Source organism: Panthera uncia (assembly GCF_023721935.1).
Source record: "Panthera uncia isolate 11264 chromosome A3 unlocalized genomic scaffold, Puncia_PCG_1.0 HiC_scaffold_11, whole genome shotgun sequence".
NCBI lineage: Eukaryota > Metazoa > Chordata > Mammalia > Carnivora > Felidae > Panthera > Panthera uncia.
The window spans coordinates 20465670-20492262 of NW_026057578.1; the positions used below are offsets into that span (position 1 = coordinate 20465670).

The 26593-nt window shown below is 53.0% G+C and overlaps 1 protein-coding gene across 1 annotated transcript in view; it reads right to left on the reverse strand.

The window, feature by feature from the left end:
* Positions 1-905: 905 nt before the first annotated feature.
* The window catches only part of PPP1R16B (protein phosphatase 1 regulatory subunit 16B), a 100670-nt gene continuing 74982 nt past the window's right edge, over positions 906-26593 (reverse strand). The window contains exons 3-11 of the mRNA XM_049650798.1: positions 25778-25848; positions 21890-22035; positions 19878-19981; positions 18083-18207; positions 15090-15215; positions 14481-14556; positions 13423-13552; positions 13163-13331; positions 906-5732 (exon numbers count right to left, since the gene is read on the reverse strand). Coding sequence (XP_049506755.1) covers positions 5223-5732; positions 13163-13331; positions 13423-13552; positions 14481-14556; positions 15090-15215; positions 18083-18207; positions 19878-19981; positions 21890-22035; positions 25778-25848 — 1457 coding nt within the window. The 3' untranslated portion in view covers positions 906-5222. The remainder of the gene's footprint in view (positions 5733-13162; positions 13332-13422; positions 13553-14480; positions 14557-15089; positions 15216-18082; positions 18208-19877; positions 19982-21889; positions 22036-25777; positions 25849-26593) is intronic.

Consider the following 26593-nt stretch of genomic DNA (forward strand, 5'->3'; position numbering starts at 1 on the left):
TTATAGCATAAAACCTGAAACCAGTTGTCTCTACTTGCTGTCTCCAGTTTTCCTCCATTCTTTCTTGAACTAGTCGAAGGGGCTGTGCCTCCCCTGCGCGACCAAAACCTCTTGTCAAGGTCATGAGGAGCTCCACAGCACTAAATCCAATAGTCAGCTCTCAGGCCACGTTTTCTTTGTGTGAATGAGAAAGTAAATATACAACTGTAAAGTGCTTCTTCGTAAATGTGATCCAGGAGGATCCAAGAGAGCACGGTTCTCTACCCTCTTTCAAGACACCAACAAACTTCCGCTTATGACAAAGACAAGGACCACAGTCTGGGGCTGTGCAGCCACATAGCTTGTCAATGCCCCTATTGCTGGAAATAAAAAGTGAGAATAACCAGGGTCTCCCCTGCTGTCGTGTTGTAGTAATGTAAAGTAGTATAGAGTATTTTGCCAGTAGGAGGACCAGGGTGGAGGGGTGAAAAACGGTAAGGCAGGTGGGCCGGTGCACTCCAAAACTAGAAGGACAGCCCCGTTATTTATACATGCTACCAGATAAACCTTTGAAAGTAGGGGGGAAAAAACCTCATATACTTATGAGTTATTACAGGGTTCCATGTTATTCCAAAGGGAACATTTGACAAAGTAAAGGTCATCCCCAACCACCCTTCTTTGGGTTTCGCCATCCCCCGATGCATTGGATTTCACCATCCCCCAATCTAGAAAGACATCTACTCCGAGTCTGAGCCCTCAGAGCTCCCTCTGCTTTAGGGGCCTTCCAGGAGAGCCTTCTGTCGTGGGGACGGGGACCAGGAGCCCTCCCCTGCCCTCCATCCCAGAGATCATCTCTTGGTGAATTCAACTCAGCATAATTCAAGTGAGCTCGCCGCAATGACCACAGCCACACTAGCAGGTGTTATTAAAAGGAATTTTAATAATCTTAATTAAAAACTCTCAACAGTGAATTCTGTCACAGGCCTTGGCAGCTGGAAGCAACCCCAGGGTCACGCCCCTTTGGGGTGTGGTCGAGCCACGGTCTTGGATCGAGGCCCACCACTGCCACGTGGCGAGGAGCTACCTGGAAGTTACTTCAATACAATATCAAAGATCCGCGAGGATTTTTTTTTAAAAAAGTTTTAAATATATTAGACTCTCTTGATTGCCATTTTTTTACACAAAGCTGCTGATACAGTATACAGAGTTTTAACGTTTTTTCACATAAAATACATTTTTCTTCAGTGTTCTCTGTACATCAGTGGCTTCTGGTCTGGTGAATTATTGCGGAGGGCTGGGTGTCTGCAGACTTTTCCTCGGTGCACAGAGCCAGGCCCCGCACTGTGGCACTTGCAATGTTCATGGGAAGCAGGCCCTCTGGCCAACTGGCCAACAAGAGACTCCTATCAAGGAGAGGTCTACAGCTTCTGGCAAAGGGGGTCACTTCTGGAGAGTCAACAACTGACCGCATGACCCTTCGCTCTTATATGCACTGGGATGGCGGAGGCTGTCCCCAGGCTACAATAGCAAGAGTTAAATGCAGTCCCTCTGAGCATCTTGTAAAAACTGCCCTTCTGGAAAGTGCCCCAGTAAAACCTACTCTGGGAAGGCAAGCGGGAGAGAGAGCTCAACACCAAAAGGTATCTGGTACCAATTGCCAAAAACGGTCTCGTTATTACAGAGCCAGCAAACCATGGCGCTGTAGAACAGGGATACCCCCTTGTTTGCTTTCCTAAGCCCACTGACCCTGATCCAACACTGGAGCAGTTCAATCGCAGCTGCATATTTGGTGAATTACATCCTGAACCTGGGCCTAAGGTTTACTCCACTTCCCTGAGCTCCTGGCCAGGAACTATCCGGTGACAGCCACAGTTGTCAGTGGTCCGGGGGCACAGGGTGGGAGCAAAGGCCAGAGCTCACAGTGAGCCACGTGGCACGTGATTTGTGAGTAGCCTCCCGTAATCAGCCAGGAACTACCACCAGACCTGGGGCTCAGGAGTGAGCTGAGCATCTGGTATACCTTGCCAGCGTTCTCCCCGCTCCTTGATCCACACCTGCCAGGAGGAGGCAGATGCATGAGGAAAGGCTTCAGTGTTAAAGGAGAAGTTCCTCACCTCCCATTATCCATTGGTGGGGCAGGGGGACTCCATAACAAAGGAGCAAAAATGAGCAAGAGACAGTGAGTTTCAGAACCCGAGGTGCAAGCAGCAGCAAATTCCAGACTCTTTGTCCTTCCACATACTGACCTCAAATCTGCCAGTCTACGATGCCCCAAAGATGCTGGCCTGAAGGCAGCTCTCCCTGAAAGTCCCAGACAGACTTGGAATGCTGTCTCCATGGAACTCAAGAGCCAGCATCTGCATTTAGTGGCAGATGTTATCCGGGGATGGCCAGGACGGCAGTTTCGCTGCTGATGGGTTTCCCACTCTAGAGACTCCAGAGCTAGAAACCAAGGTGAAGCTACACCAGGATGCTGTCCCTCTGTCTCAGGTGAACTTCAGAGGGGCTCCTGAGACCTCAAGGTATCAGATGCTGGTCGTCAAGGGATAAAAACTGTAAAACGAAGTCTCCTCGCCTTGTCTTGCTCCTCCTTTACCCCCAGAGCCTAACCTAGTGCCTGGTATGTCTCAGCTACTCAATAAACGACATGAGAGAATACATGAATGACCCTGACCCCGCCTTGTCCCTCAACACCACGGAGACCCGTAGGTTGAGTTCCCAGGTACTCGAAGCCCTAACAAGGAACGGCTTACCCGGAATGAAAACAAGAGCTAAAATGCCCATGAGTCTGCACTTGGCTGCTGTCGGGGAATCCGCTGGGATTCCCGGCCTTCTTTCCAGCTGGGAGATGCGTGGCCCAGGAGGCAGGAAGTGAGTGGAAAGAGGGAGCGGCCAGAAGGGCTCAGAGTGGGCAACGAATGCCTTCAGTCTCTGGCCCCTGAGCCAGCAGATCCGAAAACCTGCACAGCCCTCTCCTGGGAGGGTATGGCTTCCCTTGGCACCCTTCTGCTTACAGCTTAAGTTGGCTCAAAAGGAGTTCAGGGTCAGTCTAATCTGAACACTGCTTTAAAGTCAAAGGTATGTGTGTTCTGATCATTCTTGCCCCGCTCCAGCCATGGGCTGACGTGACGGAGAGACTGCCGCAGAGGCCAGGGGCACGGGAGGCATCACACATCCCTGCCTGCAGTCTCCTGAGCTGCCCCTCCACCCTCCACTGGATCTGTCCTGGACTTGGGGTGGGGCTGGACTGCTGCTGTGACCCTCCCTGCTCCCAGGAGCCACCAGGTGCACAGTGACTCCACTGAGCCCTCTGCTCTCTGGTCCAGCTGCCCTGCTCCTGGAAAAGCATCAGCCAGGCCCCTGGGATCCAGCTCCCTCTCTGGGCTGTGGGGCCATGGAGGCCACAGAGGGGACTGGGGCTGATAAACAGCAGACCCCCTTACTGGAATTGTGGCACAGGGGGCTCCTCCAGCCCCGGCTCCCTGGCCCAGGGGCCCCTCAGGGAGAATTTCTCACAGGCTCAGAAAGAAGTTTAAAGGGAACCCAGATTTGTCCCCCAAATCCCAGAATTTGGACCTAAGGAGCCCCTTCAGAGCTCTAAGGAGGTAGTTGTAGGATAAATGAAAGGCGCACAGAGCAGGGAACAAACCTGCGGCTTATGAAGTACACCAGTAGGTTTTGGCTGAGCCTGTGAACAGTACCCAACTCGTGGGCAGCAATTTCAAAGGGGCTCTTGAGAAAATGCAGTCGAGAGACGGTGGGCAGCTTGGTTTTCCCTCCCCAGCATCAGGGAGATCAGGGCTTTGAGACTGTTGGGCTGCAGTGAGGCCCCTCTCTAGCCCCATCACCGCTGTCCTGAATGCAATGCAGGGTGTTGGCCATGGGCGCCTTGGATTTGCAGCCCTGGGGTGTCACCACTCCCGCGAGAGCAGGCTGGGAGACCCTGGGCCAAGCAGGACCTCACAAGGGCCAACTGGAAAACTTGTCTCAACGAGCATTTCAGAAAAGGCAAATCTGGGCTGGGGGTCCTGGGCATTTACCCCGGGAGGGGTGGGGGCTCCCAGCAGTTTCTCACTGTTCACTCCGATGGCTCACTCAGCCTGAGGGAGTCTGGATGACAGAGGCTGGACCGAAATCACCTGGATATTCACAAAGATTGGCCAGGGCACTGGGCACAGGTCACCAGAGAGGGTTGTAGAAATTAACAACACAGACTCACTCCTCGCCCTGGAAAGCCCTTGCAACCGAAGCTCCTCACTTAGCTTCATTCTTCCAACACCAGTCAGTAAAACCCAGTGATCATGATGCTATCCACGAAAGAAAGCAAGAAAGCAAATTCAGTTCTCTCCCACCTGTAGTTTTACAGCCTAAAAGAATCCTTTTAACCAACGCACTTTCGGAAACACTAACCTTATTCCCCCTCACCTCCAATTTTTGACACTTCCATCCAAAAGTAAAATAGGATTTGGATTATCCCAGGCATGGAATATCCCAGGCATTAGCCTGGTTTTCTACCTCGGCCTCTGGGTGGTCACACAGCTGGCCTCCGGCATGGGCAAGGCTGTGGGGAGGAGGCCATTGCCCGTCTCATTGACCCCACGTGGGTTCAGAGCTTCCTCTGAACAAAGAGTGGACCTCCTCTCCTGCTAGATGTGGATGGTAGCCCAGGCCCCCCCGCGTGACCCTGGGCAGGACCGTGGGTCTCAGCTTCGCAGCCCCCCTCCCCTACTAAAGCCACGTTGGCAGTGGTGATGAAACGGAGTCTTAGCCTCAATCCTCTTGGGAAGAACCCGCAAATTCTCAGTCCCACCTGCTTCCCATGAGCCCAGCTGTGTCATTCCTACACAGGGTTGAGCGTGTGTGTGTGTGTGTGTGTGTGTGTGTGTGCGCGCGTGCGTGCACGTGCGCACCGATATGGGATATGCGAGTCCCGGTCCAGAGAAGCCTTAACCGACAACAGAACTGGAATGGAATCCCAGCGCCCCCCCCCCCAAAATCTGACAGCGGGGTGAGTCAGGAAGCCACGATGGGGCCTTGTTTCTGACGGCACACGATGCAGCAGGAAGCAGAGCCGTGGGAAGTGGTGATGCTATGGGCCGCTGGGTGAGAGGTGGGCTCAGCTCTGGAAAGCAAAGCCCACCTCCCCGCAAGCTGCCCTCTGATGCCTCCCCGGCCAGGGCTGCCGGGTGGGTGGATTCCAGAGACCCCTCCCCGAAGCATCTCTCTCCTCCGCCACACAGAGACTAGGAGATGCGGCAGCAGCCATGGACCTTCTCCTCCATCTCCTCCATGGGGGCCTTGAACTTCAAGAGCGGGGGATCTCCGCTGGTGACCGTGTAATATACCGAGGTTCCATTGCTGCTGTAGGGTGAAGTTCTGCCTCCGATCAAGGGGGCCTTGCCTTCGCTGCTGCTCTCGCCCGTCCTGCCCATGCTGCTGCCCAGGTGAGTGCTCAGGAAGGGGTGGCTGAGCAGCTTGGCCGCAGCCCGCTGCCGCTTCAGCTCCAGAAGCGTCTGGGGACTCTGTTCCTTGTAGCCGCTCCAGGGCGAGGTGGCATCGGCCACGCCGGGGCTGCCATAGGCCATGTTGTAGTCAGGCACCTCGTGCACTTTCCAGACATCCCCGTTGGACAGTGCATACTGGTAGGTGCTGACTGGAGCCCGGAGGCCATTCTCAACAGGCCCGTCCATTTCACTTCGTGGGATCTTGGTAGAAAACTCGGAGAGCAGCACGGGCTTCTCCAGCCGGGGGTTCTGAGGGGGGAGAAGGACAACATTACCAGCCGGGCAGAGGATCCAAACCCACTCCCTGCTTGCACCTCTGCTGAGGGCCTTATTGCCTGGACCTGTCCTCTCTCCATGTTCCCAACCGAGCTCACAGGACCTCCGTTCTGCTTCAGGGGACTCGCCGATCTATGCGTTTTGACAGAGCTGGCCAATCCCCATCCTTGCCTTGAGGACTGGACCATGACCCCAGGCATGGCCAGTCGGCAGATTCACTGCAGGAATTGGTTCTTGGCTGAAACTGGTTGCACAAAACTCATCCCTGGGATCTGTGCCAGAACAACTGGGAAACAGAAGTACTGTTTATGCAGAACTCGAGGGTGGCCACAGTGATGGAAGCTGGGGGCCTGGGGGAGACGGCATGTCAAAGGGTCCACTCGACAGTGCCGCTGACATAAAGGGAGACTGAAGGGGTGCACCTTGAGCCCCAGTGTCCAGTTGGCCCCAGACTTTGTGGTGACATGAGCCGATAAATTCTTGTTTTGTGTAAGCCATTTCTAGCTGAGTTTTTGGTCACTTGTCATCTTCCTTCTGTACTCCCAGCAAATATCCACTCCAAACAGCAGAAATTCTAACCCAGAAACCCCTGGATAACGAGAGCTTTGAAAGAAGCTGCTGCCTATAAACTAGAAACTAAAAGGTGGCTATATTTGGTGACAAAAAAAGCAGAGCAAAACTCACCAGAAATAAAGTCAAAAGGCACATAAAAATATTTGCAACGCATATGACAGAAAAGGGACTAATTTCCCAAATAAATAAGAGCTCTTAAAAGTCCATTTTAAATTTTTTTTTTTCAACGTTTTTTATTTATTTTTGGGACAGAGCGAGACAGAGCATGAACGGGGGAGGGGCAGAGAGAGAGGGAGACACAGAATCGGAAACAGGCTCCAGGCTCCGAGCCATCAGCCCAGAGCCTGACGCGGGGCTCGAACTCACGGACCGCGAGATCGTGACCTGGCTGAAGTCGGACGCTTAACCGACTGCGCCACCCAGGCGCCCCAAAAGTCCATTTTAAAAAGCCCAACTACCCAGGGGCACCTGGGTGGCTCCGCTGGTTAAGCGTCCGACTCTTGATTCCGGCTCAGGTCATGATCTCATAGTTTGTGAGTTCAAGCCTTGCATCTGCTGTCAGGGCAGAGCCTGCTTGGGATTCTGCCTTCTCTCTCTCTCTCTCTCTCTCTCTCTCTCTCTCTCTCTCAATGACGCTCCCCACTTGCTGTCTATCTCTCTCTCAAAATAAATAAAAACTTTTAAAAACTTTAAAAATTGAAAAATATATATATATAAGGCCAATTACCCAACAGAAAAACAACAACAAAGGACGCTAATGTGCAGCTCCCAACAATAATAATAATATTCATAGCATATAAACACAGGAGACAATAGTCAGTCTCACTAACAACTAATGACATAAAAATAAAAGCAACAGAATATTTTTACCTATCACATTAACAAATATTTTTTTTTATTTTTTTTAACGTTTATTTATTTTTGAGACAGAGAGAGACAGAGCATGAATGGGGGAGGGGCAGAGAGAGAGGGAGACACAGAATCGGAAGCAGGCTCCAGGCTCTGAGCCATCAACCCAGAGCCCGACGCGGGTCTCGAACTCACAGACCGCGAGATCGTGACCTGAGCTGAAGTCGGATGCTTAACCGACTGAACCACCCAGGCGCCCCAACAAATATTTTAAAACTCTGTTATGCCTCAGGGTCGGCAAGAGTGTGGGAAAACTGGCAGGTATATAAACTGCCACCACACCTCTTTGGGGGATAATATCACATCACGCCCCCCCCCCCCCCACACACACACACACACGCACCCCACCAAAAAAAATTGGTTTTTAAGGAAGAATGCATACTCTACACCAGCAAGCCCATTTCTAGGACTTCATTTCACAGATGTATGCTCCCTTAGGGGAGAAAAGCCTGGAAGTCACCATTAGGCAGTGGGGAAATTATGGCAAGTAGCTGTGCTGGAACGTTCTGCATCTGGTAAAAAGAATGAAGGCAATCTTCATGCGCTGACTTGTGATTCCAAGAATTTCCATTTCTTGGAAAGATCTCCAAGAAATATACAATTGGGCTAAATCATGGTAAGGGGAGGGGCCCTTTCTATAGTCAGCTTCCATGTATGTGTGCATATTCTTTTTGTTTTTAACGGCTCCTTTCGAGCTACACAGGCAGATTGAAGCCACATTTGAGGCTTTTTTTTTTTTTTTTTTTTTTTTTTTTGATTTTTTTTTTTTATTTTCTTTGCTTCCGGAATGGTCCTGGAAAAAGACCATTCTTCATCGTCTAAATAAGTGCTTCTCTAACTTCATGTGCATATGAGTCACCTGGGGCTCTTGTTAAAATGCACATGCTGAGTCACCAGATCTGGGTTGGGACTTGAATTTCAGCATTTTTCTAAGAAAATTCCAGACTGACGCTTTGAGTAGCAGGGATCTAAAACACTGGAAAAGGCAAGACCACGGAGATGGTAAAAAGATCAGTGGTCGCCAGGGGGTTGGGGAGGGATGAACAGGTACACCAGGGATTTTTAGGGCAGTGAAAGTATTCTGTATAAAAGTTTAACGATGGATATGTGACATTACACATTTGTCAAAATCCACAGAATGTACAACATCCAGAGTAAACTCTAACATAAACAATAGACTTCAGCTAATCATCATATATCCATATTGGCTCATCAATGATAATGTACCTACTACGCTAATATAAGATGTTAATACCAGTGGATATCGGGGGACATGATGAGGGGTGTGTGTGGAAACTTTATGTACTTTCTACATATGTTTCCTGTAAACTACAACTGCTCCAAAAAATCAAGTCTATGAGTTTCTTTTTAAATACACCAGTACAGGGGCGCCTGGGTGGCTCAGTCAGTTGAGCGTCCGACTTCAGCTCAGTTCAGGATCTCGCAGTTTGTGAGGTCGAGCCCCACGTCGGGTTCTGTGCTGTCAGCTCAGAGCCTGGAGCCTACTTCAGATTCTGTGTCTTCTCCTGTCTCTGCCCCTCCCATGCTCATGCTCTGTCTCTCTCTGGGTCTCTCAATAATAAATAAACATTAAAAAAAATTTAAATACATCCGTACAATGCCTGGACACCAGGCCCAAAGATTCAGATTTCATTTGTCTGGGTTGCAACCTAGACATCAGAACAAACCCAAAAACACCACCCCAGGTGATTTTCTCGTACAGTTAAGTTTGTGAGCTACTGGTTAAGAGATGGGATTGTCCCATCACTCCTGAGTTCCAGGGATTCAGCTCTGCCAAAAGCGTGTGCCAAAGCCAGCCCTGGGGGTTAACCGGATAGAGTCTTGGCAGAAACCTGACTTGCGGGTCAAGCTGAGCAGATACTCCCCCCCAGATGCATGGTCCTCAAACTCTTGTGTGCCCCGGAATCCCCTGGAGGCCTGGTGAAAACACAGATTGCTAGGTAAACCCAGAGCCCAGTGTTTATGATTCAGTACCTCTGGGGCGAGGCCAGAGAATTTGCATTTCTAAATTTTTTTTTAATGTTTATTTATTTTTTGAGAGAGATACAAACAGAACACGAGCTGAGGAGGTGCAGAGAGGGAGGGAGACACAGAATGTGCAGCAGGCTCCAGGCTCTGAGCTGTCAGCACAGAGCCCGACGTGGGGCTCGAGTTCACAGACTGCAAGATGGTGACCTGAGCCGAAGTCAGATGCTTAACTGACTGAGCCACCCAGGCGCCCCTGGGAATCTGTATTTCCAACAAGTTCCCAGGTGATGCCACTGCTGCTGGTCCAGGGACCACACTTGGAGAATGTCTGTCTTAGAGACCATCACAGCCCTGTCAGTACCTACAGCCTTGAAAGGGGGAGGTAAGAAAAAGGAAGGAGCTGTGGGCTTTGTAGCTGTGCCCTGTGATCTCCTTGGTTTACCCCGGGGGCTGGGACTGATATCTGGGGCCCTGGACCCTGACAGCTGTCCTTGACGCTGGATGGCTGGGCAACTGGTGGGAAGACAGCCATCTTCTGAATGGTCTCTTTCCAGGACCATTCTGGAAGTAAAGAAAACAAGTACAAAAATTCAAGCTGCTATCTCTCCCCAGGCCTGAAACCCCAGCCCCAGAGGCAAAATGGCCCATTCTCTTGCCTTCAACAAACCCCTAAATAAACCGCAGTCTGACGAGGAAGCCGTAGAAATTATCAACAGACTCGGGCCACCCCCCTCCCACCCTAATTCCCTGCAGGGCTAATGATTTACACGGCTCCACGCCAACTGAGCACTTGTGGCAGAGTCCCTGGCCTGGGAGATCTGAACAAACACAGTAGGTGTGAAGGAGGAGCTGCTTCCCTGAGGATTTAAGAATCTCGGTCTCTCTCCCACCCATCAATAAGGAAAAGATAAGCAGCCCAACAAAAAGGGGCAGAAGAACAGACGTGGCACAAAAAAAGATAACCAGACGGCCAATAAGCACATGAAAATGTGTTCACCACCAACCACCATCAGGCAAATACCAATTTAAAATGCAAGGGACGCCTGGGTGGCTCAGTCGGTCAAGCGTCCAACCCTTGGTTTCGGCCCAGGTCATGATCCCCTGGTTCGTGAGTTCAAGCCCCACATCAGGCTCTGCACTGACAGAGTGGAGACTGTTTGGGATTCTCTCTCTGTCTCCCTCTGTCCCTCCCCCACTCTCTGTCTCTCTCTCTCTCTCTCTCCAACTCTATCTCTCTCTCTCTCAAAATAAACATTTAAAAATGAAATGAAATGAAATAACTAAAATAAAAAAAAATGAAATGAAATGAAATGAAATGAAATGAAATGAAATAAAATAAAATAAAATAAAATAAAATAAAATAAAATGCGAGCTACCACAGTAACCCCACCAGGATGGCTCGGATGGAAAGGAATGAGTACACCAAGGATTGGCAAGAAGCTCTCAAGTTTCTTGAGCACTGTTGGGAGAGTAGATGGGTATTATCACTCTGGCAAAGTGCTTGGCGGTATCTCGCGTAGCCTCCCCATGACTCATCCTGCATTTCTGGGTATAGAGCCTACAGAAAATAGTGCTGATGCCCACCAAAACACATGGATGAGAATGTTTTGAGCAGCTTTATTCAAAATAGCCCCAAATTTGAAACAACCCAAAGCAGGAACAACCTGCTCCTCCACCAGCAGGAGAATGGACACGTGCGTCGTAGCCTAGCTAAACGACAGAACTTTCCAGAGCAATGAAAACGAACGAACTCTGCTGCTACGTGCCTGTACATGGACGAGTCTCACAGTCAAGAATGAAGTCAGATACAAAAGACCACCTACTACCTGGATCCATTCGTATGCAGATGTGGACACAAAACTAACCTCTACCGTTCCAAGTTAAGTAGCGTCTCTCTTTGGGGAGGTGGGGAGGAAGGACCACCGGAAGAGAGAACATGGGAACTTCCTGGGAGTGATCGAAATGTTCTATGCGTTCGCCTGAGGGCACGCATTTATAAAAGTCCATTGAAAAATCCATTTAAGATTTGTGTACTGGGGCATCTGGGTGGCTCAGTCGGTTGAGTGTCCGACTTCGGCTCAGGTCACGATCTCGCGGTCCGTGAGTTCGAGCCCCGCGTCGGGCTCTGTGCTGACAGCTCAGAGCCTGGAGCCTGCTTCGGATTCTGTGTCTCCCTCTCTCTCTGACCCTCCCCCATTCATGCTCTGTCTCTCTCTGTCTCAAAAATAAATAAATGTTAAAAAAAAATTTAAAAAAAAAAGATTTGTGTACTTTACCGTACGTAAATCCAACTCACGAAGGAAAAGTAAATAATGTGTAGTGGAAGGCATCTGAAATGTGATTTGATTTCAGTCTAGAGCTGTTTTCTCCCCAACCCCCAAGCTTAGGGACCAGGCAGAACAAAGCCTCCGAGGTGCCCTCTCTGTCCCCAGCCAAGGCTCCACTGGATTCCCTTCAGTGGGCACCTTCCCCTGCGGGTGAGACAAGGCTGCACGTGACCTCTCTGCTCCAGCTGGGAAGCAGGGTCCCACTGCGACAGGTGGGCACTCTGGGCAGCTAATCATTTCGCATCCCACCAAAGCCGCACTCTCTAGAGATGTGTTCAGCTGCTCATGGTCGGTAGAAGAACCAAAAAAGGCAGACCACTGCTGGGATGGTCAGCCCCTCCCTTTTTTGTCCCCAGCAATTCTGCGCTGGCCCCAAACTTGCTGGCCCCACGAAGCGAGACAGCAGCCATGCATGGAACCTGAGTCCAGTAGTGTCCTCCCAAAAGTCACGGCCAACCCACACCTCCGAATGTGACCTTAGTTGGAGGTAGGGTCTTTGCAGATGTAATACATTAAAATAAGGTGAAGTCACACTGAGTTAGGCTGGGCCCTAATCCAACAACTGCCGTCTTTCTACGAAGAGAAAACAGAAACACAGACACATACAAGGAAGAAGGCCGTGTGAAGACAGAAGCAGAGACTGGAGTCATGGAATGCCCGAGCCACCGGAAGCTAGGAGAGAGGCGTGGAAAGATACCCTTTCAGAACCCCCAGAAGAAACCAACCCCGTGGACACTTTGATAGTAGACTTCTGGCCTCCGGAACCACGAGAGAATAAATCTCTGCTGCTCTGAGCCACCAAGTTGATGGTAATGTGATACATACAGCAATCCTAGGAAACCAACACAGCATCATTCCCTTAAGAAAGTTGAATGCCCATGGGGCACCTGGGTGGCTCAGTCAGTTAGGCGTCCAGCTTCGGCTTAGGTCACGATCTCACGGTTCGTGAGTTTGAGCCCCGCATTGGGATCTCTGCTGTCAGCATAGAGGCCACTTCAGATCCTCTGTCTCCCTCTCTCTCTGCTCCTCCCCTGCTCACTCTCTAAATAAATACATAGATAGATAGATAGATAGATAGATAGATAGATAGATACTAAAAAAAAGAAAGAAAGTTTAATGCCCAGACCCCTGACTACTCCTCGAGCAGGCTTCTTGGAGGTCCTCCCACTACCCTCCTCAGTTTTTCAAAAAATGTCTTCCAACCGACGTGTTCTGTAAACACAATGGTCAGCATCTTGTTATTCCCCACCACGGCCAAAAAGTTTTAGTGCCTTTAGCTCCCAGGATGGCTGCTGCACTGAACCTCCCTTCTGGAAAGCCCAGAACTAGGTTTGCGGGAGCACGAGCAGGCGCATGGCAGTTACCTCCTGTCTGTTATGAGACCCTACTGTGTGTCGAAGCTCCTGGCTCTGACTCTCACAACCCCCAGGATCGCCTCATTAACCACAGGAGCCACCAGCATCAGATGGGGTCCGGCTGGTTGAAGGGCACTGCCCGGCCACCCTCCCTTGGAAGGCCCCAAGAAGAAGAGGCAAGACCGGGCTGGGGTCCTGGCCACCTCCCAAGTCAGGGCTGACACCGCGGCAGGGGCATGAAGCCACTCACTGGGTCCTTATTCTCTTGGTCTGTCCTGGTCTCCCTGATGTCCCCGTTGTAGGCGGAGGTCCGCTGATCCTCGGCCGCACTCCGCTGCTGCCACAGTATGGCCTCTCCCTCATACTCCTTCCGGTACAGGTTGGTCCTGTCCGACAGGCTGGCTCGCCGCACCACCTTCCTGAGGGGAGAGAGGAGGTGCTAGAGGGCTGTGCCCAGGTGCCACAGGCAGGAGCATCCCCAGGGGCCAAGGCTGGCCGGCCCTGGCTCACCCACGGCTCCCGGCGCTGGAGGTCCTCCGGCTCAAGGACGATTTGTGTCTCAGCTGTGACTTCATGATCACGTCATGCTTGTGTTTTAGCTCCAGCAGCAGGACTTTGAACTCCTCCTCCTCACACAGGTCTGAAGGGGCAAAGGAGACTGTTGTGGGGAGCAGTGCAGGGGCCAGTGGCCCCTGAGGGCCCTCCAGGCCACGGCAGCTGCCATCCCAACACCCTGAGAACTCCCAGAATCTTTTGGGGCATCATCCAGGGAGGAAAGAAAACAATGCCAGCCTTACTTCCTGGGCTACACCCCAATCCTTAGAGGATAAGAACAGGAACCCCAGGATCTGTACAGTCACAGCTCCTAAGGTTCCCAGCTGTGGGAAGAGCCATCCCCCTTTGGTAGTTTCCAACAGGAGTCATCAACTCTCCAGCGATATAAGACACATCAAGAGAAACAAGCACGTACTCTATGTAGTCCAAGCCCCAAATTACATGTATATCAAATCATATATACCTACCCATTCAATCCACCTAATCATTTCATTCATCTGACCCAGCCATCCATCCACAGATGTTCACTGACCCAGCCATCCATCCACAGATTCATCCCCTACCCTCCCATCCATTTATTCATCCATCTATCCAACCATCCAGCCATCCAGCTGTCCATCCATCCATCCGGCCAGCCAGCCAGCCATCTAGCCAGCCATCCATCCATCCATCCATTCATCCAGCCAGCCATCCAGCTGTCCATCCACCCATCCTCACATCCATCCATCCATCCATCCATCCATCCATCCATCCACACATCCATCCATCCATCCACCCATCCATCTATCCAACCTTCCATCCATACATTCATCCACTTACCCATACACGTTTCTATCCACCTATCCAGCTGTGCATCTGCACATTAAACTACCCTTCATTAATTTATTCATTCATCCTATCCATCCACACACGAATCCACCGTCTAGCCAACTATATATTTATCCAATTATTCCACTATCCATCAAATAATTAATGAGTACCTATGTGTATATTAGTTTTTATGCTGGACTCACCTATTGGCATCTCATCCATGGATGTCCTAGCACTGAGACTGGCCCCATGGGACACCAATAGCTCTGCCATCTGCATCTGAAACAGGAAGAAGCCCACGTTCCCCTTCGGCTCAAAAAGCCTGGGAGGTAGTAAGAGTGCCCAATGTTTCTCAGGATATGACATAAAGAATGATGGGGCAGATCGGGTTCCCAGGGAAGGCTCTGCACCCTGGAGCCAGGAATCCTGTCCACACAATGGGCGTGACACCTCCTCCAGCATGCCTGGGCCATGCCAAGGGACAGAAGAAGAAGGAGTCAGCTGTAAATCTAGAGCTGTCAGGAATCCAAGGAGGGACGGCAACAGCTGTAATCAGAGTTTTGTATCTGGGAAACAAAAGGAGAAACTCCTCAAATCAAAAATGTGAGGAATTTTCTAATGTGGCAAATGTGATCATCATATTCTTAGGACACAACCTGTCGAATGGTTTTGCAAACTCTCAAGGTCCTTTCCTATCCCACAAACTAGCTGTGGTCAACCCCTTCGGTGGGTCTTGTGAACCCTCTGCCAGCCCAAAGGACAGTGGGCTGGTCCTGCGTGCCCTCCCTCCCAGCCCGACGGCGGAGAGTTACCTGTCCCCAGAAGGCGGCCGCGTGCAGGGGCTCCCAGCCATCCCAGTCCTTCACGTCCACACGCACTCCATGGTCCAGGAGGAGCTCGGCTGCCCGCAGGTACCCATTGGCTCCAGCTATGTGCAGCTGAAGGAGAGAAGGAAAGTGAACATTCCCTACGGGCACCAGTCCCACTTCTTCCCCAAATCCCAGCTCATTCCGGGGGGCAGTGAATGGAAGAGAATGAGTCGGAAATCCAGCCACATTACAAAGCATTCTTAAGGCCACTCTCCATCCTGTGGTGGGTCTGAGAGCCCCTGTGGTTAAGGCAACAGCACTTACTGAGTCCCTACCACGTGCTGAGCTCTGAGGAAGGGGTTTCTGAGGCCCAACATGGTGGTTTTAAAATGTCTACAAATTCTTTGACATACCTCCCTTAAGAGATGGAGTTTCATTCCTCTCCCCTTGAATGCGGGCCAGAACAAGTGACCCGCTTCTAACAAACAAGACATTGTGAGGTGGTGGTGTGTGATTTGAGGTGAGGTCATACGAGGCATTGCTGGCTCTACCTTAGGCTCTCTTGGATCAATCATTCTAGGAATCAGCCAACATGTAGTGCAGACCCTTAAGCAGCCACAAGGAGAGGTTGTAAGGAGGTGAAAAACTGAGGCCTCCGGCCAACAGCCAGCACTAACTTCTTAGCCATGTGAGTGCGCCATCTTGGAAGTGGATCTTCCAGCCCCAGTCAAGCCTTCAGATGGCCGCAACCTCATGAGAGGCCCCCACCAGAGCTACCCAGCTAAGCTGTTCCCAATTCCCTACCCACAGAAACCATGTGAGATAACAAATATTTACTGTTGTTCTAAGATGCTAAGTGTTGGGGTCACTTGTCACACAACGATAGGTAACCAACACATCCAACAAGGGAAAGCTTCATGTTGAGGCCACAACTCTTCTACCCAGCACCATTCAAGGCCTCTGGGGATGGGTGCCGCCTTGCAGACCACAAATATCCCATCTGCTTGACCTCCAGAAAATATATAAAGTGCTTAGCGCATGACAAACAGTAAGTGATTGTCTTGGAGGGCCGTGAGTGATGGTAAGGTGCACCCTGGGAAGAAAGGAAGGAGTAAGGAGATGAGGCAAAGAGAAACCAACTGCCCAGCCAAGGTGGGAGATAGAGCTGAGATCCCAAGGACGCCAGAGCTCTGGCGGGGCTGAGGTCTGCGGCCACAGAGCTCCGGTCAGTGGGACAGAGAAGGCATGACCCCAGGAAGTGGCCCTTCAGAACACAGCCCTGATGGTCAGACGCTGCCCCATCCCGGGGTAAGGTTGCTATGAGGTTCTGGCAAATAGAGGTCTTCCTTTATTTTTTTAATTTTCAGAATAAACCCGGGGTGTGATCTGGTACAGGCATATATGAAAATTAGAACAATCATCTGACTTACAAACGTGTGGTTTGCCAGTTGTGGAGAAGGACACCGAGCAGGCCAGCCAGACATTACAAACTGTGGGGCCTCATACTTGGCTGGGAAGAAAATGGCACGACCGGGAGAGTGATATTGCTAGAATAACCATAACACTGGGGCGCCTGGGCGGCTCGGTTGGTTAGGTGTCTGACTCTTGCTCTCAGCTCAGGTCATGATCTCACAGTTCGTGGGTTCGAGCCCCACATCAGGCTCCACGCTGACAGCGTGGGCCTGCTTTGGATTCTCTCTCCCTCTCTCCCCCTGTCCCCTGAGCTCGCTCACTCTCTCTCTCTCTCTCTGTCACAGACACACACATGCACGCGCGCGCGCGCGCACACACACACACATAAATAAACTTAAAAAGATGTTAATCACTAACATCCACTGAGAGTTTATAGACTCTGTGCTAAGCACCTACATACAGAATCTCACTTATTCCTCCCAACAACCTGGTGAGGAAGGTGCTATTCGTATCCCCGCTTTACTGGGACGACCTGAGACCCAGTAGGGGCCTGGCCCATGTGGTCTGGGCCACCCTGAGGCCAGCCCTCAGCCCAAGAGAAGACCCGTGTGTCTAAAGGGTCCAGCCACACACCCAAAGGAGCTCCAGCCAGGGTGGGCCATGCCCTGGGACAGCTTAGCTTTGATTTCATACTGCCGTGTTCAGTCTCACTACCTAACTCTTATCTTTTAGCGCTGGGCTGAGCAGGGACCCAGTGAACAGGAAAAGGCATAAGGCAGAGGGTGGGGCTCAGGAACCGGGTGGGGGAAGCTCAGTAACCACACCTGGGCCACCGGGTCAGGCCTGAGGGGCACTGAGGGGTCTTGCTGGTGAACCCCAGCTGGTCAGCTCAAGATTCTGAGACTCCTGAGTGTTTACGACCAGCACGGACCCCAAGCCCAGGCCAGGACCCAGCCATCAGCAGGGGTTGCGGGGGGGGGGGGGCATCCGGGCTTTCAAGGCCCTGCTCTTGTTTTCAGTTTAGAGCCTCAGAAGCAGGCCCTCCCCAGTACTAGGCTGCATCGTCCTATGAAAGCCTATGGAGAGAGGTCAAGATTTCTAATCGCTGACACTCGAGCCAAAAGGATGAATGGAGCCAATCACGCAGATCTGAGAGAGAAGGTTCACTGTTCTAGCTCTCCAAAGTCTAGTAAAGCATGTGGCACGGAGGTCTGTGTCGACTGGATGGATGAATGATGGCACCAGCCACCCCTGGAGGAGGGGGAAATCATGAGCTCAGGATGGACACCTGCAGCTCGAAGTAGAGGAGGAACTTGGACACAGAACGGGCGGACAGCAGGGCTCCTGACTCCCAGCCCCAGCTGAAAGTGGCCAGATTCTCAAAGGGGGTGAGCCCCCCGCTCTGCTGACCTCCATATTCCAGAGCCAACTCTGGCCCCAAAGCCGTCTGGGGGAGGTTCAAGGCCCCAACTGTATAAGCTTAACCTCCACCAGGTGCTGGCCCACTTCGGCCACAGCTGGTCTTGGTTCCGGTGCTGACGCCCCCCTGCCCCAGCCCAAACCCGCCTGGCCCATCTGCTCACCAGTGTGGCACCCTGGGCATCTATCCAGTCAAGGTCCTGGCCCGCTGCGATCATACAGTGGATGTCCGCAATCATCTGCTGCTCAGGGGCTGCCCGCATCTCGTTGATTTTCTCTTGGGTGATGCCTGCATGGGGGGGGGGGGGGGGGGGGGGGGACACTGAGTCAGCCCTCCGGGCCTAGGCCCCGAGCGGGGAGGGGTGGCGGGGCAGAAGGGCGAGGCACCACGGCTCCTGCTCCCCGAGGTCTGCCGGGCAAGGGAGAAGACAGACATGCCCATGGGTCATTGTCTCCCAAGCCCAGTGAACACGCACACCGTGCACTGGCCCAAAGGTCAAGGGCCATGCCTGCCTGGAGCCCAGGAGGCACTTAAATAGGATTGGTTACTGCTACATATTCTGTCTCTCTACACCAGAAATCCCTACCATCCACCTGCCTGCCTGCAACCACTCAGTCGGCTGGCCCTGTCTTATCCTGCAGGTCTGGCCGGGATCACCTCCTTTGCTGACGCCCCCCCTGCCTCGACCACCTGTCTGACCAGGGTCTCTCTGTTAGTTCCCTTCCTCTCTCCCATGGCTGTGTCTGTAGCACGAGGGCTCAATGCTTAATGAATTTCTGTTACGGGCATGAATGAATTAGCGAACATGTAACTTCTGAATGGCAAGTTGAATAAACTGGAGTGGAAGGACCCGGACAAACATTCGATAGCCTGAATCTCCGACTAAAAGTCTAAGCGTTACTGACAGTTACTTCATGGTGTTTAAAAAGGCGAAAGTGACATGTTCTACAGAAATGTCCGTCAAATCAAACATTCTTGCGCAGAACTGAGGGGAGGTCTATAAACTCGAAAGGAGGGGAAAAAAATTACACGTTTATTATCACCAACCATGAAATGAAATACAGTTATTTCCTTCCACCGGGGACGTGGGGAAAATCCACAGAATTAGCAGGTGCCCGTGACCGTCACCAACAGAAAACTGCAGGTATTTTCTTGCTGTTTCGTGAATTAACAAAGTTTCTACGTAATACATTTAAAAATGTTTTGGTAGCCATGTTTTAACATGACTGATCTCCGCTATGATGCTGGGAATTTGAGAACCACATTTAAAAGCACTATTCCTGAAGAGGTGCCCCTGGATTCACCAGACTGGTACAAAAGTGAAGGACCCCTGCAGCAGAGGAATAGGGAGAGCCCGGGCCAGCGACCACATCGGTGGCTACTGCCCCAACCCGGAAGGAGACTCAACGGCAGGGTCCCGGCCGGACCTCAGACTGCAGTCAAGGGTCTGGATTGGAGGCTTCTTTCCAAGGAGGCCTTCAGAAATATGCGTGCGGGGTGGTGGGGGCGGGCAGGTCTCTGATTGCCACATTTGTTTCCTCTCTGCGGCTCATTTGTGAGCTGAGAACAGCCCACATCTTGTTTATCCCGGCCCCTGGCAGCCAGCGTGGTGCCTGGCACAGAGCGGGCACCCGCGAATGTTCTTGACTCTCGATTATGTTTCCAAAGGGGAATATATCTTTATTGTGAATGTTTATTGAATTGAATTGTCACAGCTGATGAAGAGGAGACGAGGCCAGCTGAGGCCGCCCGCGCGTGTGGGTGACGTGATGAGAACAGTGCCTCCCTCCTGCACAGCACGTTTTCCAGGGGCCTTTTGTGGCCTCGTCCTGTTAGTCACCCGGATAACAACCACGACGAGGACCCGTCCTACTTCCTGAGCGCGGAGCATGAGGCGGGCCTGCAGCCAGCTAACGCGTTCACCTGTGCCCACGTGACGCGTGGTACCCCGCGCTTACCCTGGTACGCCATGCACGTCTCGATGACATCCAGGGTGGGCTCATCCTCACAGAGGTCGTAGGGCATGTTTCCATCCGAGTTGACGGCGAGCAAGTCGGCCCCACTGCAGAAAAAGAGTGAGCGTGAGGGCCGGGGAGGGGTGGCTAGGGTTGGTCTGGCTGCCTCGCCCCCGCCGCCCCCAGCCTCTCCCCCGCAACCCCACTGGGCACCCCAGCACCCACTACCCCTCCGCCTCGCTGGGGCACCCCAGCCAGGAAGGCAGCTTCAGGATCCCCGGGGGCCTCTGATGGGAGCTCCCAGGAAAGCCGTCCCAAGCAGACCACCCCCAGCTTGCTGCTCTGTTGGGCCAGCAGACAGGCGCTTGAGGACAGATGTCAAAGTCTTCCTTGGTGACGATAGTACAAATAACACTAACGGCATAAATTATCACACATCTGCTTAGAGCCAGGCTTGATCTAAGCCCTATACACACATCGTCTGAGTGACTCTTCGTGCTAGTCCTTTTGAGTTGTTATTGCGGACCCATCTCACTCAAGGGGAAACAAACACTCACACAAGCGCAGTCACTTGTGCAAGGTCACCCAGCAAGCATGCGGGAGGGTCAAGGTTCAAACCCCGGCTCTATTTCAGTCCTTGTCCACCGGCTCCCCCCGACCTTCTCCCAAGTCCTGGCCCGAAAGGCTGACAGGACAGGGGCAGGACAGAGCCCTGGGGCTCTCTGGCAGAATCTGGTTTTTGGCCCAGTGGTTCCCACACGCGATCTTGAGATGCCCTGCAGAATTACCCGGGGAATCACCGAAATACATTGCAGCTTCCTGGGCTCCGCTCCAGACCTCCTGAAACACAGTCTCTGGGGGTGCGGCTTTGGATTATGTATTCTGAACCCACGCCCCACGTGATTCTGGTACAGATCAGCGCTGGGGACCCACTGTACTCGGCTGGCACTCCCTTTTCCTCTGGGCACCATCACTGATCAGGCTGTGGCCACTCGATGTTCCCCGCGGCTCAGTCAGATGTGCGATAATTTAAAATTGAACGTTGTCTTTTCTGTGTGTCTACAGAACCTGAGCGGACTGGAAAGCCTTCCAGGACAGGAAAGGACCCTCAGAAGAGCATATAGAGAAATGGCCATATTCCTAGGAAAAACACTGCCACGTGGTGCCCCTCAAAGCAGGTTCTGTCCTGAAGAAAAGCATGTAAATAACATTTGAGAGACAGGGCCAAGGAAGCAAGTATGCTTTTTTTTTTTTTTTTAATAGCAAAAGAAACCAAAAATGGCAACGAAACCCAAAGAGAGTAGAAGAGATTAATGTAAACTCATGGGCCCACAGAGACAGAAAAAAAAGAGAATTAAAAAAAGAGAATGCTACCCTGATACAAAGCCAGACCAAGACCCTCCAGGAGATGGAAACTACAGACCCATATCCTTTGTGAACACGGATGCAAAAATCCTCAACAAAATACTAGCAACCCCCACTCAGCAGCATATTAAAAGGATTCACACCAAGACTGATCGGGATTATTCCTGCAATGCAAGAAAGGTGAGTTTTTATGTCGTGTGCTAATAGTTTGGGGGAAAACCGCAGGGAGAGACAGATTGAAAAGAGACAAGAGCAGGTGGGGGAGAGGGGAAAGTGGGTGATGGGCAGGGAGGAGGGCACTTGTTGGGATGAGCACTGGGTGTTGTATGGAAACCCATCTGACAATAAATTATATTAAAAAGAGAGAGAGAGAGAGACAAGAGTGGGAAAGGAACACAGAGGTGGAGGGAGGAAGGGAACTGGGGGCCAGAGGAAGAGAGAGAGAAACAGAGACAGAGGTGAAGGGAGGGCATGGGGACAAAGAGAGACACACGAGGCACCACAAGAGACAGAGAAAATGGCACCGCAGGAGGAAAAGGAGAGACGGAGTGGGGAGGGGGGTAGGAAGGGGTGGAAGGCAGAAACAAAACAAATAGAAAACCACCAAAGGCAGAGGGGAGGCTGTCCCTGGGGAAGAGAGGGTCACGTACTACTGAACGAGGATTTTCACCAGGTTGATGTGACCGCAGGTGGCCGCGGCATGCAGGGGCGTCCACAGCTCGTTGTCCTTGGCATTCACGTTGGCACCATGGGAAAGGAGCAGCTTGACGATTTCCTCAAAGTTGTCGATGCAGCACTGCGGGGGGTGAGGGGGGACACAGGGTCAGCTTCAGCGGGGCCCCGGCCCTTGCGGGGTTCCCCTCGAGAGGCCACAAGAAGGACAGTGCAGCCAAACTGTCTGCATTTGAATCAAGTTGCATTACTCACACACTGTGTGACGTTGGGCAAGCCACATAGCCTCTCTGAGCCTCGGTTTCCCCACGAGAAAGTTAATAACATTCAAGATAAAAATATAAGTGAAATATTAAAAATCCAAGGGGCAGAGAGAAAATACTTTGTGAGTGGTGGAAACGAAACAAAATTTTGAATGAGTCTTCAAAATCTTGTTCTTTTTTAAGCCCCAAGTAACCAAGCCTCCCCCGCCCCCCGCAAAGAACCCTCCTCCACATCAGGGCTCTGGGGACCCTGACAGAGTCCCTGAAAGGACACAGCCAGGTTTATGCTCTGGCCTGTCCACATTTAGGTCAGCCCTGGGGACAGGGAAGGCTCAGGAACCCATAGCCCCCCAGGGAGACAAACACCTCTGACAGCCACCAGAGCCCCCAAACTCCAGGGACAGAGAGTGAACGATTCTAAGGGGACAGGGGGGCCTCAAGCCAGGGCCCTGAGAGGACAGAGGCGAGGATAGAGGAGGAAGAAGACAGGGAGTCACTCTATAGACCGGGATGGAGAAGCCAGCAGGGGACAAAGCAGGCGTCTGTGCTCAGTGCTGCCCCATCCAGGGAAGGGCTTGGTCCCCGTGCAATGGGAGACGTGGCAGAGTTATACTCAGAGGAGCAACATAATCAGACTTGTTTTAAAAAAAAAATCCTTCCTCTGGGTGCATGTGGAGAACAGACTGCATGTGAGCACTTTTTGAGGAGGAGAGGGACAGGGAGAAGCTATGGCAAAATCATCCAGTTAAGAGACGATGGTGGCTGGGCCGACAGGACTATCTGTGGACATGGGGAGAAGGGACTGGATGCCAGCAGAAGGATCAGGGGCACTTTTGGGAGCCCATGGCCCTACGTGGCGATGAGGCTGGGGATAGGGTGGTACCATGGCCCCCCACCCCACCCCCGGCAGAGCCAGGGTTCAGTGCCAGAAGGACATGTGGGAAAAGAGCAACCGTTTGTGCAGATAATGCCAGAGATCTCTTTCCAGCCTGTCTAGAGTTGGCTGGGTCTGAGGGCATCTCTCCAGACAAGTGGGGCAGAGGGGTGACCCCAGAGGGGTGTGCCTCAGGTGGTGGAGAGAACCATGCAGTGGCACAGCACGGCCAGCAGAGGGAGCCAAAGGCACTGGAGGGAGGCAGCGGGGACCGACAAGGGGCCCCTGTCCCTGCGAGCTGGGTCTGGGGAGTTCCTGTCCACAGCAGGAGCAGGTCAGCCCCTGGTGTCAGGGGACAGCCGGGCCAGAGAACCCACCCTTAGGGCTACAGAAAACGTGAGGACGGGGTAGCGGAGGAGCTCAGGTTGAAAGGGGAGGGGACTGTGCACCCAGAATTGCAGCCTTACGAGAGGGATGCCCAGGGACTGGACCAGCCTGCACCTCCGAGGCTCGGCCAGAGGAAGGGCTGGGTTTGGGGTGCACGCTGAGGCGGTAGGTGGTGGGGTGGGCAGGCCTCCTCCCCTACATTCCCCAAGGTGGGAAATGGCACCTGCGGTTGGATGACTCCTCCCGCCCCCTCACTGCCCACATCCAATCTCTCATGGGGTGTGGATGCCGCCTTCTAAATCACTGCCCCCAGCCCCACTGCCCTGATGCGGCTTCATCATCTCTCCCTGCCAACCCGTCGCCCCCCTTCCCACACCCTCAACCCACAGAGCTCCTCGTCAATCCATGAGTCCCAGTTTACAAGCCCCGAAGGTTCCCTGTTGCCAAGGGGAGGAGAGCCACACGCCTTTACCAGGCGTGCGAAGGCGCTTCCAGCCTGTGTTGGATGCAGCCGCAGTGACACAGTAATGACAGCCGGGCAGTGGCAATAACAGCCTGTCACGTTATCAAATAACCCCGGCTAGTGCTTTCTGAGGTGCCGCTAGGGCCACCTCGCTAACTTTTGGCCACAGACGACCTCATTCAATCCTCAGAGCAATATTCTGAGTGCCGCATAGCCCCGCGAGGCTAGCGTCCTGCACAGTGCAGATGCACAGGACATCCCATCACCCTAGAAAATTCTACTAGACAGTGCCGGCCCTGAGCCTCGGTTTCCTGGGCTATAAAAATGGGAACCATAATATTTCAAAGGGCTGTTGAGAGGATCAACTACACTTCACATAAGTGGCTCTGCACAGAAGCGAACGAGGTGACAAATTTCAATAACGATAATGCCGTCTAATATTTATGCAGCGTCAGGAGACGCTTGAAGGGCTGTCATGCATATTCGTTTAATCCTCGCAACGGCCCAGTGAGGTGGGCACTTACTATTTTACAGATGAGGAAAGTGAGGCACAGAGAGCTTACGTAACTTGCCCAAGATCACACAGCCAGAATTAGTGGGTGAATGAAGCCCTGCGGAGCGGAAGAGAAGCCAAAAGGACAGATAGGAAGCCACTGGGCTGATGGCTGGGGGTGGGGCTTGCCCCTGGGGCTCACGGGTAGGGCAGCGGCCAGTCTCCGTCCATCCCTTCCTGCCCTCGTGAGCTCATGGAGACGCTCTCGGAGAGAGAGCTTGGGGTTCAGGCAGCCTGGGCTCCCACCTGCCAGGCTGCGTGCAAGTCCACCTGCTCAGAAACTTGGGCCAGGGCACCGGGAGACTTCCGTGTGTTCAGGTCAGCACGCACATATGGAGCACTGACTGTATACCAGCACGGGGAAAGATGGTAGGACGTACCAATGGGCAGGAGACATGGGCTCTGTCTGGATAGAGGGAGGCCAGCATCGAATGGCTAAAATGGCTACCGGAGCAGGTGCTCAGAAGAAAAGGACACTATACGATAGCACAGCTCTCAGGCTCTTGCTGCACACGGGGGCTGATCAGGGCACACCCCCACACGCCATGGGAAACGTGGTGGGAGGAGCCAATGTGTGGAAGGAACAGAAAAGCCATGCGGCTGGAGCCCGGAGAGGCAGGGAGCACAGAGCACTGGTCAGGGGCCAGGCCTCGAGGCACCACGTGGGAGGACAGCAAGAGTGCTTTGAGTAACATCAGACTTTTGGCCCGAGCGTCCCTGAGGCCACCGCGGGAAGAACGAAACACGGCAGGGCAACGGAATGCCGGGGCCCAGCTAGGAGGCTCTGGCAGCATCCAGCTGAGTGATGACAGCGAGAACAGCCCCTCTCGGGCCAAGGGGGGGCTGGCCCATCGCGCCGCCCCGGAAAGGATGTGGGCCACGAGGGCACCTGCTTCATGGCCACGGACCACGGCTGTGCGACGCTAGGCGGCTCACGTGGCCTCCCTGTCAATCACCCTTCCCACCAGGGTGGACGGAGGCCTCGGTGGGTGCGAACAAACATGCTTCGTAAACCTCGAGCTCAGAGCAAACTTGCTTTGTTTGTCGAGCCCTTCGCTGGGCAGAGAGGACGCGGTGACAAAGGCTCCCTGTGCCGGGAGGCTGTGCGTGTGCCGCACGCACGCGTGCCCAGGGGCTCCGTGGGCGTGTCGGCGACAGACCCGCGCATCTCCCAAGTAGACAAGAGCCTTTCAGACGAGGCAGCTGAGGCTGCCCTTCCTCCCCTCCGCCCTGGGGGTTATGGGCAGGAAAAGGCCGGGAGATGGCGTGACCGTTCAGCTGGGGCGCAGGGATCCAGGGACCCCAGGTCCAAGGACCTGGCCTTACCTGGTGCAGGGCTGTGAGTCCGTCCTCATTGCACAGATCAGGGCTGACCTTGTTCTTCAGGAAGTAGCGCACTGCAACGGAGGGCAGAGGAGTGAGCAGGTGTGCGGGGGGCCCAGGTGAGACCCACCGCGCCCAGGTCCTGATGCGAACGTCCTGGGCACAGGAGGTAAGTGTGAACGGCTCTCCACCATACGGACGAGGAGCCGCTGTGGGGCAACTAGGGGGGATCTGGGAAGGGCAGGGACACGGCCGCTGCTTCTGCAGGACGGATACCGGCTCAGCACCCCCGGGGGGTGGGAGCAGGGGAAGAGGCGAGGTCTCAGGCGCAGCGGGGATGGACGCGGCCCCTCAGCTCTACCCTCACCAGGCCCAGTTCCTAGAACCACAGGCCCGTGGCCTCCCTGGCCCGAGGGTGAACTGAGGTCCACACGAGGGGGGAGCCTGAGGCCTCTGCCCAGCCTTCTGGCAAGCGGCGACGTCTCCAGCAGGGCAGGAGTCTGGGGGGGGTGGGGGGGGGATATGGTCTCAGTCTCTGGAGCTGCCTGTCCACTATGGAGCCAGCAGCCGCATCTGGCTATTACAGCCTTTTAAACTTACACTCATAAGGATTCAAAAGTCACGTCCTTGGTCACTCTGGCCACATTTCAAGTGCTCAAAAGCCACACGTGGCTACCGTATTAGAAAGTGCCGAAACAGAACGTTTCCATCCTCACAGAAAGTTCTATTGGACAGCGCCGCTTTGGGGCGCTATAAATGGAAATGAGCCCCATCGCCAACTGTTAAAAGCCTTCCGTAGCTCCCCAGTGCTCGGGGAAC